This window comes from Abramis brama, assembly GCF_963993115.1.
Source record: "Abramis brama genome assembly, chromosome: 8".
In the NCBI taxonomy this organism is placed as follows: Eukaryota; Metazoa; Chordata; class Actinopteri; order Cypriniformes; family Leuciscidae; genus Abramis; species Abramis brama.
In genome coordinates, this window is record NC_139970.1 from 36,205,609 (window position 1) to 36,219,721 (window position 14,113).

Genomic DNA, 14,113 nt, shown 5'->3' on the forward strand with positions numbered 1-14,113 from the left:
ATTACTATGGTAAGTACATGTAACATTTGTAACAAGGACACTGTAAAATAAAGTGTTACCTAAATTTCTTACTGACTCCGAACCTTTGAATAGTAGTGTATACACTTTTGGATTAGATGTTACTAAAAACTTTTTCTTACCTGTAGCTGCCTGTTAAAGAGCATGACATTGCTCTTTTAAGTTAACAGGAACTTTTTTCCCCACCACTGGCTTTTTTAGATTAAGTGGTTTGCCAAGTACCTGATAAAGCTGTTTGCCTTTTTTTGGGATATCTGTGATGAAACGTTCCAGAGCTCTTTCATGTTAGAAAACTACCTGATTAAAGATGGTCTTCAAACATTTTTTGGCAAAATTTGTGTGCCATATTTGTCTCCTAAATAGGGGGTAATGCTGTTTTTGATAGGTAATGTTTTCCATCCTGGAGTTGAGTTTTAAATTTAGATGCTGCCTACATTGTCTGCAAGTTTTCTGTCAGATTTCAGCCAAACATTTTGGAGAATGGATGAGAGTTTCCACCGCTTCTAGGTAATTGATTTGATGCGTCCAGCTACACATGTTTCCCGTTTGACTCAGAATACTTACAAATTTGCCAAACGATTCAGACGGCTTATTCCTACTGCCTCTTCTGCCCTGCCCTGATAGTTTGAGATGGTTGTTCTCACTTAATCATAATCAACCTAATGAGATTGCATGTAGGGGACACGTGCTGCTCTGATCGCAACATGCTTCTCAAATCCCCCAGGAGAAGATCATTATTATTGTCTTTTAATGAGCAGCCCGTTGAGATTCCAGTCCCCAGGTGGTTTCATAATAACAGATTTTATGATGTGTATTTTGTTAAACTAGATGAGTCCGTGTCAGTCATGTGCTGTGATCTGATGAGGCACATCAGCTTAATTCATTGAAGTGATGAAGACGATGATGCTGTCTCATTGTGGATCTTCTTTATGACAGAATCAGGTCAAGTTTTGCAGTGACACTTTTGGCTAGGTCATTCTGTATAATGGCAAGTTTTAAAATTTTGTGGCTTGACATTCCAGAATATTTTCTTCATAAGCCGTTTCTTACTTTTTGATGATGATTCATCACCAGTGCTGATTAGAGGCAAAGACTTTAGATATACAAAGACGGTGAACTCATAGTACTATGAACAGAAGAAAGCGCAACACGCAATATGGTGGAATAAGTTTCACCTTCTATATTAAAGTGCTGATCGCTGATTTGTAAAGTCTTTGCGTCACTGCAACTGCACATGCGCATTATTTATATATATATACATACAGTGGTGGTCAAAATTGATGGCACCCCTGATAAATATGATAAAAAATGGCTGTAAAAAATAAATCTGCATTGTTTATCCTTTTGATCTTTCATTCAAAAAAATTCACAAAAATCTAACCTTTCATTGAAGTAAAAGAACTGAAAGTGGGGGGGGAAATCACATTATAAAATAAATGTTTTTCTCCAAAACACGCTGGCCATAATTGTTGGCACCCTGTTATTAAATACTTTTTGCAATCTCCTTTTGCCAAGATAACACATCTGAGTCTTCTTCTATAATGCCTGATGAGTTTGGAGAATAACTGACTAGAGATCAGAGACCATTCCTCCATACAGAATCTCTCCAGATCCTTCAGATTCACAAGTTCATGTTGGTGCTTCTTCTGTTCAGTTCAGCCCACTCATCAGGTCAGGGAACTGGGACGGTCATGGCAGAAGCTTCATTTTGTGCTCAGTTACACATTTTTGTGTTGATATTGAGGTTTGTTTTGGACCGTTGTCCTGATGGAAGATCCAACCACGGCCCATTATAAGATTTCTAGCAGAGGCCGTCAGGTTTTGATTTTTTATCTGTTGGTATTTGCTAGAATCCATAATACCATGTATCTGAACAAGAAGTCCAGGACCTCCAGCAAATAAATAGGCCCACAACATATAAGATCCAGCAGTGTATTTAACCGTAGGCATGGGGTACTCTTCATCCCTGTTTGCACCGAACACATCTGGTGGGTTTGCTGGCAAAAAGCCCTTTTTTTAGTTTCATCTGACCACAGAATCCGGTCCCTTTTGAAGATCCAGTCGTGTCTGACAACTGAATATGCTGGAGTTTGTTTTTGGATGAGCGAGGATGACCAGCTGGGCTGATTTCTCACCTTTCTTAGGATCATTGAGACCCCACGAGGTGAGATCTTGCATGGAGCCCCAGTCCGAGGGAGACTGACAGTCATGTTTAGCTTCTTCCATTTTCTAATGATTGCTCCAACAGTGGACCTTTTTTCACCAAGCTGCTTGGCAATTTCCCCGTAGCCCAGTGGTTCTCAAAGTGTGCAGTGGGGCGCAAGGTTACTGCAGGGGGGGCGCGGGAGATCTGCAAAAAAAAAATACAGCCGTTACGTTACTACGGCGTTCAAGTGCGTGAAAGCGGTAGTGATAGCGCTCTTCTTTTATAAATCGGCAACGAACGGAAATTACACTGAATCGTTCTTTTCTTTTATAAATCGGCAACGAACGGCAATTACACTGAATCGTTCTTCTTCAGACCGTTGGAACAAGCCCAACCTAGAAGTTGCTCGCCAAAGAAAAAAACCTCTTCAGCGGACCGAATAACGAGCTGCTATTGTGAACGTGGCACTCCGCTGCTGTGCGTGCTCTGGTGAGAAGACCAACCAGAAGCTGAGCTTGTGAGGCACTCTCCAAAGCTGCTATATATTAACTTTTAATTATAAATTAAAAGTTAAAGTTCTGGTTTATTATTCTCTCTTACTGTTGATTCAATGACATGACAAATTAAAACTATTCCTGTTTTTCATTGCACGTTTTTATTTTATTTTGTAATTTTTTATTTTTCAAGGAGAAATACAGAAAGCAGGCCTTCAATAATTTCCTAAATCACTTGTAAGTTTATCATTGCACATATTTCATTGTAAAAAAACTTTCCGCTTATATATATATATATATATATATATATATATATAATGTATATATATATATTATTAAATTTTTTTGGGAGGGGGGGCCCAGATTTTTTTAAAGGTTTAAAGGGGGGCGCGACCAAAAAAGTTTGAGAACCACTGCCGTAGCCCTTTCCAGCCTTGTGGAGGTGTACAATTTTGTCTCTAGTGTCTTTGGACAGCTCTTTGGTCTTGGCCATGTTAGTAGTTGGATTCTTACTGATTGTATGGGGTGGACAGGTGTCTTTATGCAGCTAACGACCTCAAACAGGTGCATCTAATTTAGGATAATAAATGGAGTGGAGGTGGACATTTTAAAGACAGACTAACAGGTCTTTGAGGGTCAGAATTCTAGCTGATAGACAGGTGTTCAAATACTTATTTGCAGCTGTATCATACAAATAAATAGTTAAAAAATCATATATTGTGATTTCTGGATTTTTTTTTTTAGATTATGTCTCTCACAGTGGACATGCACCTACGATGACAATTTCAGACCCCTCCATGATTTCCAAGTGGGAGAACTTGCAAAATAGCAGGGTGTTCAAATACTTATTTTCCTCACTGTATAATTTTTTTTTTTCTTTTTTTTTCTTTTCTTTTTTATTGGTGATGAACTTAATCGTAAGCTCGGTGAACTTTGTCAGTGGCCAACTAATATGTTTCTTTTTTTCTGTGGTGATGCCGATATTTAAAGCAAAGTGCTTAACGGTTGATATGATGCTAATATACACTATCATTAAAAAGTTTGGGCTCAGTATTTTTTTTTTTTTAAGAAAATATTACTTCAGAAGGTTGTCTAGTGACTGTGAATTGATAGACTGAGAAAAAGACAGTCCAAAATCGACCTCATCGATGCGAGTGGCACAGATCCTCAAAAAACCCTGTCTCTATACAGCCGTGATTAATTCGATCTTCAACCAGATGGAACTGGATTAAATATTTTGAATGTTCCGATCCCAGTCTGACTTCTGACGTGTGATGCCGCCTGAATCATAATCATACACTCTGTTTGTTCGTTGGCCAGAGGAGAACTGGCCCCCCCGAACGAGCCTGGTTTCTCCCAAGGTTTGGGTTTCTTGCCACTGTCGCCTCTGGCTTGCTTAGTTGGGGACACTTAATATATAACAATATTATTGATCTAACTGCATTGACGACATTGTATATGAACTGAACTGAACTGGACGATGACATCGCTGTTTTCTCCAGAGCTGCTGTATAGATAAATTAACTAAATTAATAACTAATGATTTTTACAACAGAAATGAATCAACACTGAACTTGACGCTGGACTATGACACTATTCTCTTCTAGATCTGCTGCTCAGCCGAAACAAACTTTGTTGCATTATTTTCCTGTTATCACTGTAAAGCTGCTTTGAAACAATCTGTATTGTTAAAAGCGCTATATAAAAAAAGGTGACTTGACTTGACAAAGATATTCGGCCTGTATTGGTAATCTAAACATTTTGGCCGATTAATTAAAGACCTGGTAATCATTTAGCTGTGTCTGTAATGCAAGAGTATCAGCCGTGTGCTAGGGTTGCTGTGTTGTACCATTTGTTTCTAATCCTACGTGGTGCGGGAACAATCTGGAGTTTCAGAGCACATAGAGATACGGTGTGCCATACATCAGTGGACTGTTTGTTATTCCATTCCTGCGTCTTCTGCTTAGGCGAAACAGTCATGATGCAGGGTCTCAAACACTACTAAATCACAAAACATGTTGTTGCTGCTTCACTATAGCAACAGTGCTTAGGGAGAGGCTTAAGTTCTGACACTGTGCATATGGTGCACAACGGTCCAAATTGACTTTGTCCACTCTTTTTCCACTGCTGTTGTTTTACAGGACAAGTTCAGGAGTAGTTGCTCATTTCTGTTGTTGAAAACTTGTTTTTTTGGACATCTTCACAGATCTTTTCCATAAAATTAAAAAATATAGTGGAAAGATAAGTTTATAGTAACCATGGGCTGTCAGTCTTCAAAAAAAAACTTTAAAAAATGTATGAGGATGATTGTATTAGACAACACAATACCAAAGCAAGTGGCATCTGCATGGTTTAAAGATTGTTTTAGTGGAATTCGGTTGCACCAAATTTGATAACCAGAAAGACAATACATTTTGTCTTCTTCTTTAAAAGCATTTTTTTTTTTTTTTTTACAGCCTTACAAGCTCTGTAATTTGTGATTGAACTAATTCTTCAAAACAAACTGCGTTTTATACTTTATCTAATGCAATTAATGTCACCATGAACTGAGCTGTCCACAATTGGCCACAAACTTTTGAATGGAAGTCTCACACAAAGGTATTGGATATTTTGTGCTTGCGCACAAGTCATATGGACCACGCATACAGATTTGGTACGACATGAGGATGAGTAATACATTTTCATTTTTGAGTGAACTATTCCTGTATGTGAACTATATCTGGTCTGTGAACATGGTACACAATTATTGATCTGCACTGTTTTCTCTGTCTCGGCAGGGCGTGGGTCTTTCAGTTCATGGGCGGTTTCGTGTGGCCACTGAGAAGACACTGTTTGCCATGCCAGAGACGGGCATCGGTAAGAGACAGCCAGTGTTCCTCTCTCTCCCTGTGGGCTGTAACTGGGTTATAATCTGAGTTCTCATTAATAATGTAAAATAGCTTTGGTTTCACAGGAATCAATAGTACTTCATCCAAAAAAATGGATGTAAGAAGTGAATGTGAAGCAGCATTTGCCAAAAAAAAGTTTTGGCACATCTATTTAAGTAGCATTTATTTCCCCAGGGGTCACTTTTAAATACAGAAAAAATTGTTTTGTTCCTACAAAATTGTACACACTTAAAGGCAGGGTAGGCGATATGTTCCAGACATTTTTTTTGTTATGCTGGTTGAAAGTCTCTTCACATCCTGATAGCAATCACTAAGTTAAGTGGTCTTAATGTATTTATATGTGAATATATCGTCTGTGGAAGGCGTAGGACCATAAAATGTTCATCCAATCATGACTTAGGATGTCCTACCTGCCTGTCAACATAAAGTATTTCCATACCTCCGCGCAGACATCACACACGTCATCAACGCGTTTCAAGCTATACAGAGTTAGACGTCAACAGCCACCTTTTACAGTTCCCTCGTGGACCAAAACAACGAGCTTATGCTGCGTTCACATCATAACTAGTGTAAAGGAGATGGAAACCCATGATGTTATACTCAAATTTATGCGTATATATGCGTAACAATATAAACTCTGAAATGAATCCGCAGCGGTCAGGTGGTACAAGTCAGTGCTCTTTAAGTCATGTTCATTATTATTGTAATGTTATGTGCTTTGAGACATGAGGTAGTTTAACGCCGTCTCTCATGATGCTTTTTGCTCCCTGCTGTACGCATTTTGAAGGAGGCGTGGCTTTTGAGACACTCTGAAGGGAGGGTGGGATCTCATGCTTTCAAAGCTAACTTGAATCATCAAATCAAATCAAGTATATTTGTATAGCGCTTTTCACAATACAGATTGTATCAAAGCAGCTTCACAGTATTAAATTAAAATAAAATAATACAACAAGGTTTGTTTCTAGTGGAATTTATTGATTGATAGAATAAAATTAAATATCCCCAAAATATCCCCAACTGAGCAAGCCAAAGGCAACAGTGGCAAGGAACCGAAAAAACTCCATCAAGTGACCTAATGGTGTCCTAAAACTCCATCAAGTGACCTAATGGTGTCCTAAAACTCCATCAAGTGACCTAATGGTGTCCTAAAACTCCATCAGGTGAACTAATGGAGAAAAAAAAAACCTTGGGAGAACCCAGGCTCAGTCGGGGCCAGTTCTCCTCTGGCATTTATGAACTAGAGGCCGGATTGTAGTTTGAACTGTAAGATTAACAATATTATATGAATGCCTGGCCGAAAAGATGCGTCTTTAATCTAGTTTTAAACTGGGAGAGCGAGTCCGAGCAACGAACAGTATCAGGAAGACTATCAGGCGCGATTGAGGATTGAACGTTTACAATTGTGGTTCTGATGTTTTCTATTTTCTCAGTGAAGAAGTTAATGAAATCATTACTACTAAACTGTAACGGGATATTTTGTTCGGGTGACGTCTGTTTGTTTGTTAGTCTAGCCACGGTGTTAAATAAAAACCTAGGATTGTTTTGGTTATTTTCTATTAGTTTGCGGAGGTGCTAAGCCCTGGCCGCTTTTAGGGCCTTTTTATAAAGTGACATACAGTCTTTCCACGTGATTCTAAAGACCTCTAAATTCGTTTGTTTCCATTTACGCTCTAAATTACGGGTTTCTCTCTTTAGAACATGCGTAGTATTATTGTACCATGGTGTTTTAATTTTCTCTCTGACCTTTTTTAATTTAATGGGTGCAACAACATCCAATGTTCTAGAGAGAATGGTGCTCATAGTGCTAGTTAGTTCTTCTAGTTCATCTGTTTGTTTGGGTTCAGGCAGCAGCTGAGACAGATTAGATAAGCAATTTGAGAAATTATCTATGGTGGATGGAAGGATTGTTCTGCCTGGTCGATAACGCGGTGCAGCATGACATATTACAGCAGTACGTAATATGCAAGTTACCAAGTAATGGTCAGTGACATCATCACTTTGTGAAATGATATCTATATCGGTTGGATCGGTTCCATATGATATAATTAAATCGAGTGTGTGATTAAGACGATGAGTTGGTCCGATGACGTTTTGCTTGACCCCAAAGGAATTTAATAATTCTATAAACGCAGCCCCTAACGCATCATTTGAATTATCTACGTGTATGTTAAAATCTCCAACAATTAATGCTTTATCTACATTGACCAATAGATCTGAGAGAAAATCTGCAAACTCTTTTAGGAAATCAGCGTAAGGCCCAGGCGGTCTATATACGGTAGCCAAGGCTAGAGATAATATGGATTTTTTTCTAATATCTAAGAGCGTAACATTTAGTACAAGTACTTCAAACGAAATAAACTTATAACCCGTTTTCTGAGTAACATTGAGAATATCTCTATAGATTGTTGCAACACCACCGCCACGACCAATCAGACGGGGTTCATGCTTATAGGAGTATCCAGATGGAGTAGACTCATTTAGACCGAAATAATCATTTGGTTTAAGCCAGGTTTCAGTAAGGCAAAGTACATCGAAGCTATTATCTGTGACTATTTCATTTACAATAACTGCCTTAGGTGTGAGTGATCTAATGTTTAGAAGATCTAGCTTTAAAAATTGTTTTTGTTTACTAATAGCAACATTTTCTGTTTTAATAACAATTAGATTTTTCCTAGATCCTGCAGTAGAATTATTATTTGATCTCACTAAACGAGGAATAGACACAGTTTCTATGCAATGTTCTACACTAGTATTTATATCATTTAAATTGGTGCAGGAGAGACTATGATTTGGACTTTTGGTTACTAGTCATTTAATGGTATTTAACATTTTGGAGATGTTATCCGACAGAAGATCCACTCCGAATCTGCTTGGGTGTAAGCCATCGGCACGGAAAAGCCTAGGACGCTCCCAAAACAGATTCCAATTATTTACAAAGAGCAGTTTCTGCTCATTGCACCATGACATTAACCATTCATTTAGCGCGAATAGTCTACTAAACTTTTCATGTCCTAGTCGGTACGTGGGAAGCGGTCCTGACACTATGATCGTTGTTTCAGGCGATGTGCTGCATCAAAGAGTATAGAAGTAACAAGAGGCGAAACTCCGTTGCAGTTTTGACAACAGCCACTAGGTGGCGCTTCGGTAGCGCGGCCGCCATTTTGGACTGAACCAACGGCTTTACCGTTAGCACAACTACTGTACAGCATTAACATTATGTCTGGAAATAATTGGAAACAAAGAAAACAGTGTTCTGCCATCAACTGCAACAACTACCAGTGTACAACCAATCAACTAGCATTTCATAGATTCCCCAAAGATCCAGAGAGGTAAAGTAGAAAAGGTTTTTATTAACTTTAAAGTGAGCTAACGTCAACGATAACAGGTGCTGTAACGTTAATGTAAGCTATCCCATAACCGCAGTAACAGTTTGCTAATGTTATGTATTTGGTCGAAATTGTCAAGACTCGAAATTGGCTTTTTAAATCGCATACTTTCAGAGATATATGAACACCTAACCTGGCAAATGACCGCTTTATTAATTCATTGTTATCACTAAATTAACCCTTTAACTAGTGTCACCTTTTTTTCGCATAAACATGAAAATCACTATCCAAACTTAATGGTTGTAATTCAAGAATGCTTTGGAATTTAGACCTATGGTTGGTCTTGTTTTAATTTGTCAGATTATTGTTGAAGTGAAATAAATTATGAAAGTGAAACAGAAAAAAGTTATATAAGTTTTGAGTTTATTAAAATGTACAAATTTAAAATATAATTATTTATATTTTATATAAAATATATATATTACAAAATATATTTTACTCTAGAACTGCAAGAAAATGAAAGGAAAAAATCTGAACAAGTTGTGTTCCACATTTTAGGTTGATATGTTGATATCTCGCTCCCTCACCCTTTCTGCCGTGTGCTCTAACGTTACACGGTTTGGAGCTGCGCGCTCTTGCTCGCTCGCTCTAGATTCCGGGTGATTTTAGCTAATTTGTGGGCATCAGGGGGACACGCTACGTTAGGTAGCTATATCAATATGCGGGAGACTCCCGGATCTTCCGGGAGACATGGGATGTCTGCTCTAGAGATATTAAAAACTAGAAACTACTTTTTAGGTAATTTAACCGCTTTTGAATTTGAACCGGTATCGTTCAATTCTATGACAGCTGTGTTTCGTTCAGTCCAAGATGGCGGAGCTGCAGCTCTGCGCATGGGTGAGTTTGTTGCAATGGAACGTTCTATTGAGTTTCGCCTCTTGGTACTTCTATACTCTTTGGCTGCATACCGTATCGATCAGATTCCTGAAGTCTTTCTTCAGAACCTCTGTCTGGCGCAGCCTGATGTCGTTCACTCCCGCGTGCAAGACCACAGTTCCGACGCGCTCGTCATCGTTCAGAATCTCGGGAACGCGAGCAGCAATTTCAGAAACACGAGCACCAGGAAAGCAGTGACTGTGCACCTTACTTTTACCTAACGTAGCGTGTACGTGCCGAACGATGGAATCGCCGATGATCACAGCAGAAGCGGTTTTGTGTGGATAACTCGAAAACCGGGAGGGGCGGAGAGAGTCTTCTTGGTCTAGACCTGACTCGCGTCTTCCGCTGCGGAACCATCCAGGCTTCGTGGTGGCGTGTTGGAGCCGGAGTGAACGAGACCATGGCTGATCGCGACCTCGGCGCTCGGGACCGATGTTGAGTAACGCACGGAGTAGACGAGGTCGGAGTCAGCGGGTTAGTAACGTTAATCACTGATTTGTGTGCATCGGCGCGTGATGTTTCAAGAGCTAACCGCCGGTCTATCAGCTCGGCCTGTCTCACTAAAAGGTCGTGGATCTGTTTCTCAACAGCTTCCAGCTCAGACTGCAGCGCGTGCAGCTCAAATGTATCTTCACCTGCACCAAGAGGTAGACTACTTACATCTGATATATTCGCCATGTTTGTTTGTAAGTGAGTGTGGAGAAGACGCGTTCAGCCGTGATCCACGGACGTAACCTATAAGAGTATCCGGCGTTGGATCACTTACGGTACGTTCACACGGGTCGTCAGCGTCAACGCTTGACGGAAGGCGTGGCTGAAGTTTGGCACTGACGCCATGGTCATAGCAGCGTCAGCCAATGAAATTAGACAGGAACTCAACAACAAGCTTCATTGTCATTCAATGGTCATAAAGGACCGGGTGATTGCCCACCGCAATAATTAGTTTCTCCTCAATTTTAAAATTTATCCTCAGTTTGCTGCTCTTGAACAGGATGAACGTGATTGGCTGCCGCCTGGCTACTGTATTTGCATAGAGCGATCTGATTGGCTGACGCTTCCGTCGGCGGCGCTTCACTGGCGTTGCTCGCGGCAGAAGTTGAAAAATTCTCAACTTCTGCCGCGAGCAACGCCAGTGAAGCGCCGCCGACGGATCCACAATTCTTTTCGGCAAAGCTTGACGTCACCCATTCAAAGTCAATGGGAAGCGTTGACGCTGACGCCCCGTGTGAACGTACCGTAATAGGCTTGAGACGCGTCTGCTCAACAGTCCGCGTTGTAACTATGAGGTTTGAGCAGTAGTGCTTCTCAGTGAGGAAAAGTAGAAAATGTTCGTTGTAAGTGAGTTTAAAGGGAAAATCAAGAATTATAAATCAAATCGATAGAGCTCCAAAGACAACAACGCGTTCAGACGCGACGCATGCGCATTTCAAGATAATCATGTCCAAACCAGACGTGACATGATGCGATAAAAGGTATATTTCCCATGTTAAGAGTTTTTATCCTAACCAGTCGCAACAGGGGATTCTATTATGGAAGCAGTTTCTATTTCTTTGAACATGCAAACTATGACAATGATAGTCTCACGTAATGATTATGTGCTTTATTTAATCTTGTCTAATATTACCATACTGAAAGCGATAGTGATTCCACTCAGAGGTTGAAAATAAATTAGAGGAAACAAGAACGTTTGAACTGTGAGCTGAATGTGAACAAACAAGTGTTTTCAGTGACAAAGATTGTTTCATTCACTCAAGTGTTTTTAATAATGTTAAAATGGTGTAATATTTATTCATTAGAACATGTACCCATCCATTTAATTGCGAGCGCAGTGTGCCTGTCGAGAGAGCTCTGCCCACACGCTCTTCTGATTGGCTGTGTGATATTTTATCGGATTTTGTCACGTCTCATTGCGTTGTGGACAGACAAATTGCTTGTCACTGGCATCGTGTCTGATTAAGACAGGGTGTTAGATAAACTATATAAATCTTTCAGCTCATGGCTAGCCAAATTACAAGCAGACCAACTTGAGCTAAAGATGTTACGTCTGCCTCTGAAACGACACAGCACTCGACACACCTTTGTAACTATAAAAAAAACCTTTTGGCCCAAAGACCTCTCAAAGCAATCTTTCAAAGCAAATTGTTCATGTCAGTATTATGTGGAAAGTGCATTGAGAGATGGTGTGGAGTGAAGCACCTGTCTGATGCTTGTGCTCTCTGAATGAGCAGCATGCTGAAACGCTCCATAGACAGCAGGAATCTCCGTTTCGCTCATGGAAGGAATTCTGGCGATGCAGGCGGCGTCCCATCAATCTGCCGCTGATATGTAAAGTGAGTGGGTCTTGTTCCAGTCGTGAAGCCAACAGATGATTCTTGCGCTGAAGTATACAGATTTCATTCCCTAACCTCTCATCTGGTCTAGGTTTGGTGGAACTCAAATGTGGACAGCTCAGGTCATGGTGAGATTAATTGCATTAGATAAAGTTTAAAAGCCAGTTTGTTTTAAATAACAAGTACAAGCACAAATTGCCAAGTTACACTAAATTTCAAACATTTGGGGTCGTTTTTTAGATTTTTTATGTTCACCTAGACTGCATTTATTTCATCGTTTATTTGCATTTATTTGAATAAAGTAAAAACAGTAATATTGTGAATTTTTTTCCAATTAAATTGACAAGAATTGCATTTGATCGATCCTGTGATGGCAAAGCTGAATTTCAGCAGCCGTCCTGTGTTGATCCTTTAGAAATCATATGCGGACTGTAATCACTGTTGAAAACAGTTGTGCTGCTTAATATTTTTGTGGAAACAGTGATACTTTTTTCCCCACGATATTTTGATGAATCGAAAGTTCAATAGTACAGCATTTATTTGAAATAGAAATATTAAGAAAAAAAGTATAAATATTATAGAAATATTATAAATATTTAGCAACATTTAAAATGTCTTTCCTGTCACTTTTGATCAATTTAATGTATCCTTGCTTAATAAAAGTATTGAATTCTTTAGAGAAACTGAACTTGCCCTAAGTACATCTTAAATTATGTCATCACCTACACTAACAATACAGGCTTAGAAGGACATGAGGGCGAGAAAATTAAGACAAAATGTAAAGTTTTTTTGGGTCCAAAGTGAATGTTTCCACATCCATCTTTTATAACCATTCCCTCATAATATATCCATGTGTGCTGCTGTCTCACTTTTTATTGCACATGCTTTAGATTTTTCTTTTCATTCCATGTTCTAATCACACCCTGTGAATGGTATGTCGGGAGCCTTGATGCGGTATAAATCAGATTGTCTGTGATGAATACCCTGCCCTTGTCCATATCACATGCTCCTACACATGTAGGCAGAAGTCTGCCTTGGCTATTGTAAATCATTCTAGACTCTTAATGAGAGCGCTTTACAGCATTTCCTCTCGAGCTGCACAGCGTCCTTCACTCTTGCGAGCCTTGGGCAAAGACTCCCTGCAGAACTGTTAGAGTGGCAGGAAGTAGTGCTAATCACGGTTTGTGACACATCTGTTAAGCGTCTGTGCAATTGCGTGTGTGTGTGTATATTTGATTAAGTGAATGCTCGGAGTCTGTGTGCCATCACCCGCTAATTCCAATAAGAGCCTGTGTTTCCCAACCCCAGATGAGTGAATAATCCTCTTTGGGTTAGCACTTGTCTTAATGGTTTATTCTGCGGTAAGGCGGCCAGCCTCATCTGTCTCGTAGCCGGTACTTCCTTATAGTTCTTCCTTCTTGACATGAGGTAGTTAAACAAGTAATACATCATCATGTGTGCCTGGGATTAATGTGGATGTTTCCTTTGCACCTCTGGTTTGAAGAATGCTGTTGAATCCTGATCAGTTTGAAGTGTGGCCCAGTTATACTGGTGTATCCCCCATGCGAACAAGGTGATTGGCCTTGCTGACATGCATCTCCCCCTTCTTGGCTCTAGTGTCTAGTCCCACCCATTCATGCACGGGGACAGCATTTGGATAATCTCCAATTATCCTGAATGAGATATAAGGACCCACAATGTATTTACAGATTTTTCTGCTTTTTTTTTTTTGCATGCCGATTTTAAAAATAAAACTGCACACAAAACAAATTAATCAAAAAAAAATGCACTCATTAATTTTTTACCCTCATTATTTTTTTTATATTTAGTTTTACACTTAAAAAACTTAAAGTCAGGTAAAGTTTATATTGTTTCAAGTAACAAAAAGGTTTTTTTTATGATTTTAGTTTTAGTTAAAGATAATAACCCTGACTTGCTTCCTCGGTTGAGGCAGTTAACAATATTTTGATAG

At 39.5% G+C, this 14,113-nt stretch overlaps 1 protein-coding gene across 1 annotated transcript in view; it reads left to right on the forward strand.

The window, feature by feature from the left end:
• Positions 1 to 14,113, forward strand: part of hibch (3-hydroxyisobutyryl-CoA hydrolase) — a 39,761-nt gene that overhangs the window by 5,422 nt on the left and 20,226 nt on the right. Inside the window, exon 7 of the mRNA XM_084122996.1 lies at positions 5,436 to 5,514. Coding sequence (XP_083979122.1) covers positions 5,436 to 5,514 — 79 coding nt within the window. The remainder of the gene's footprint in view (positions 1 to 5,435; positions 5,515 to 14,113) is intronic.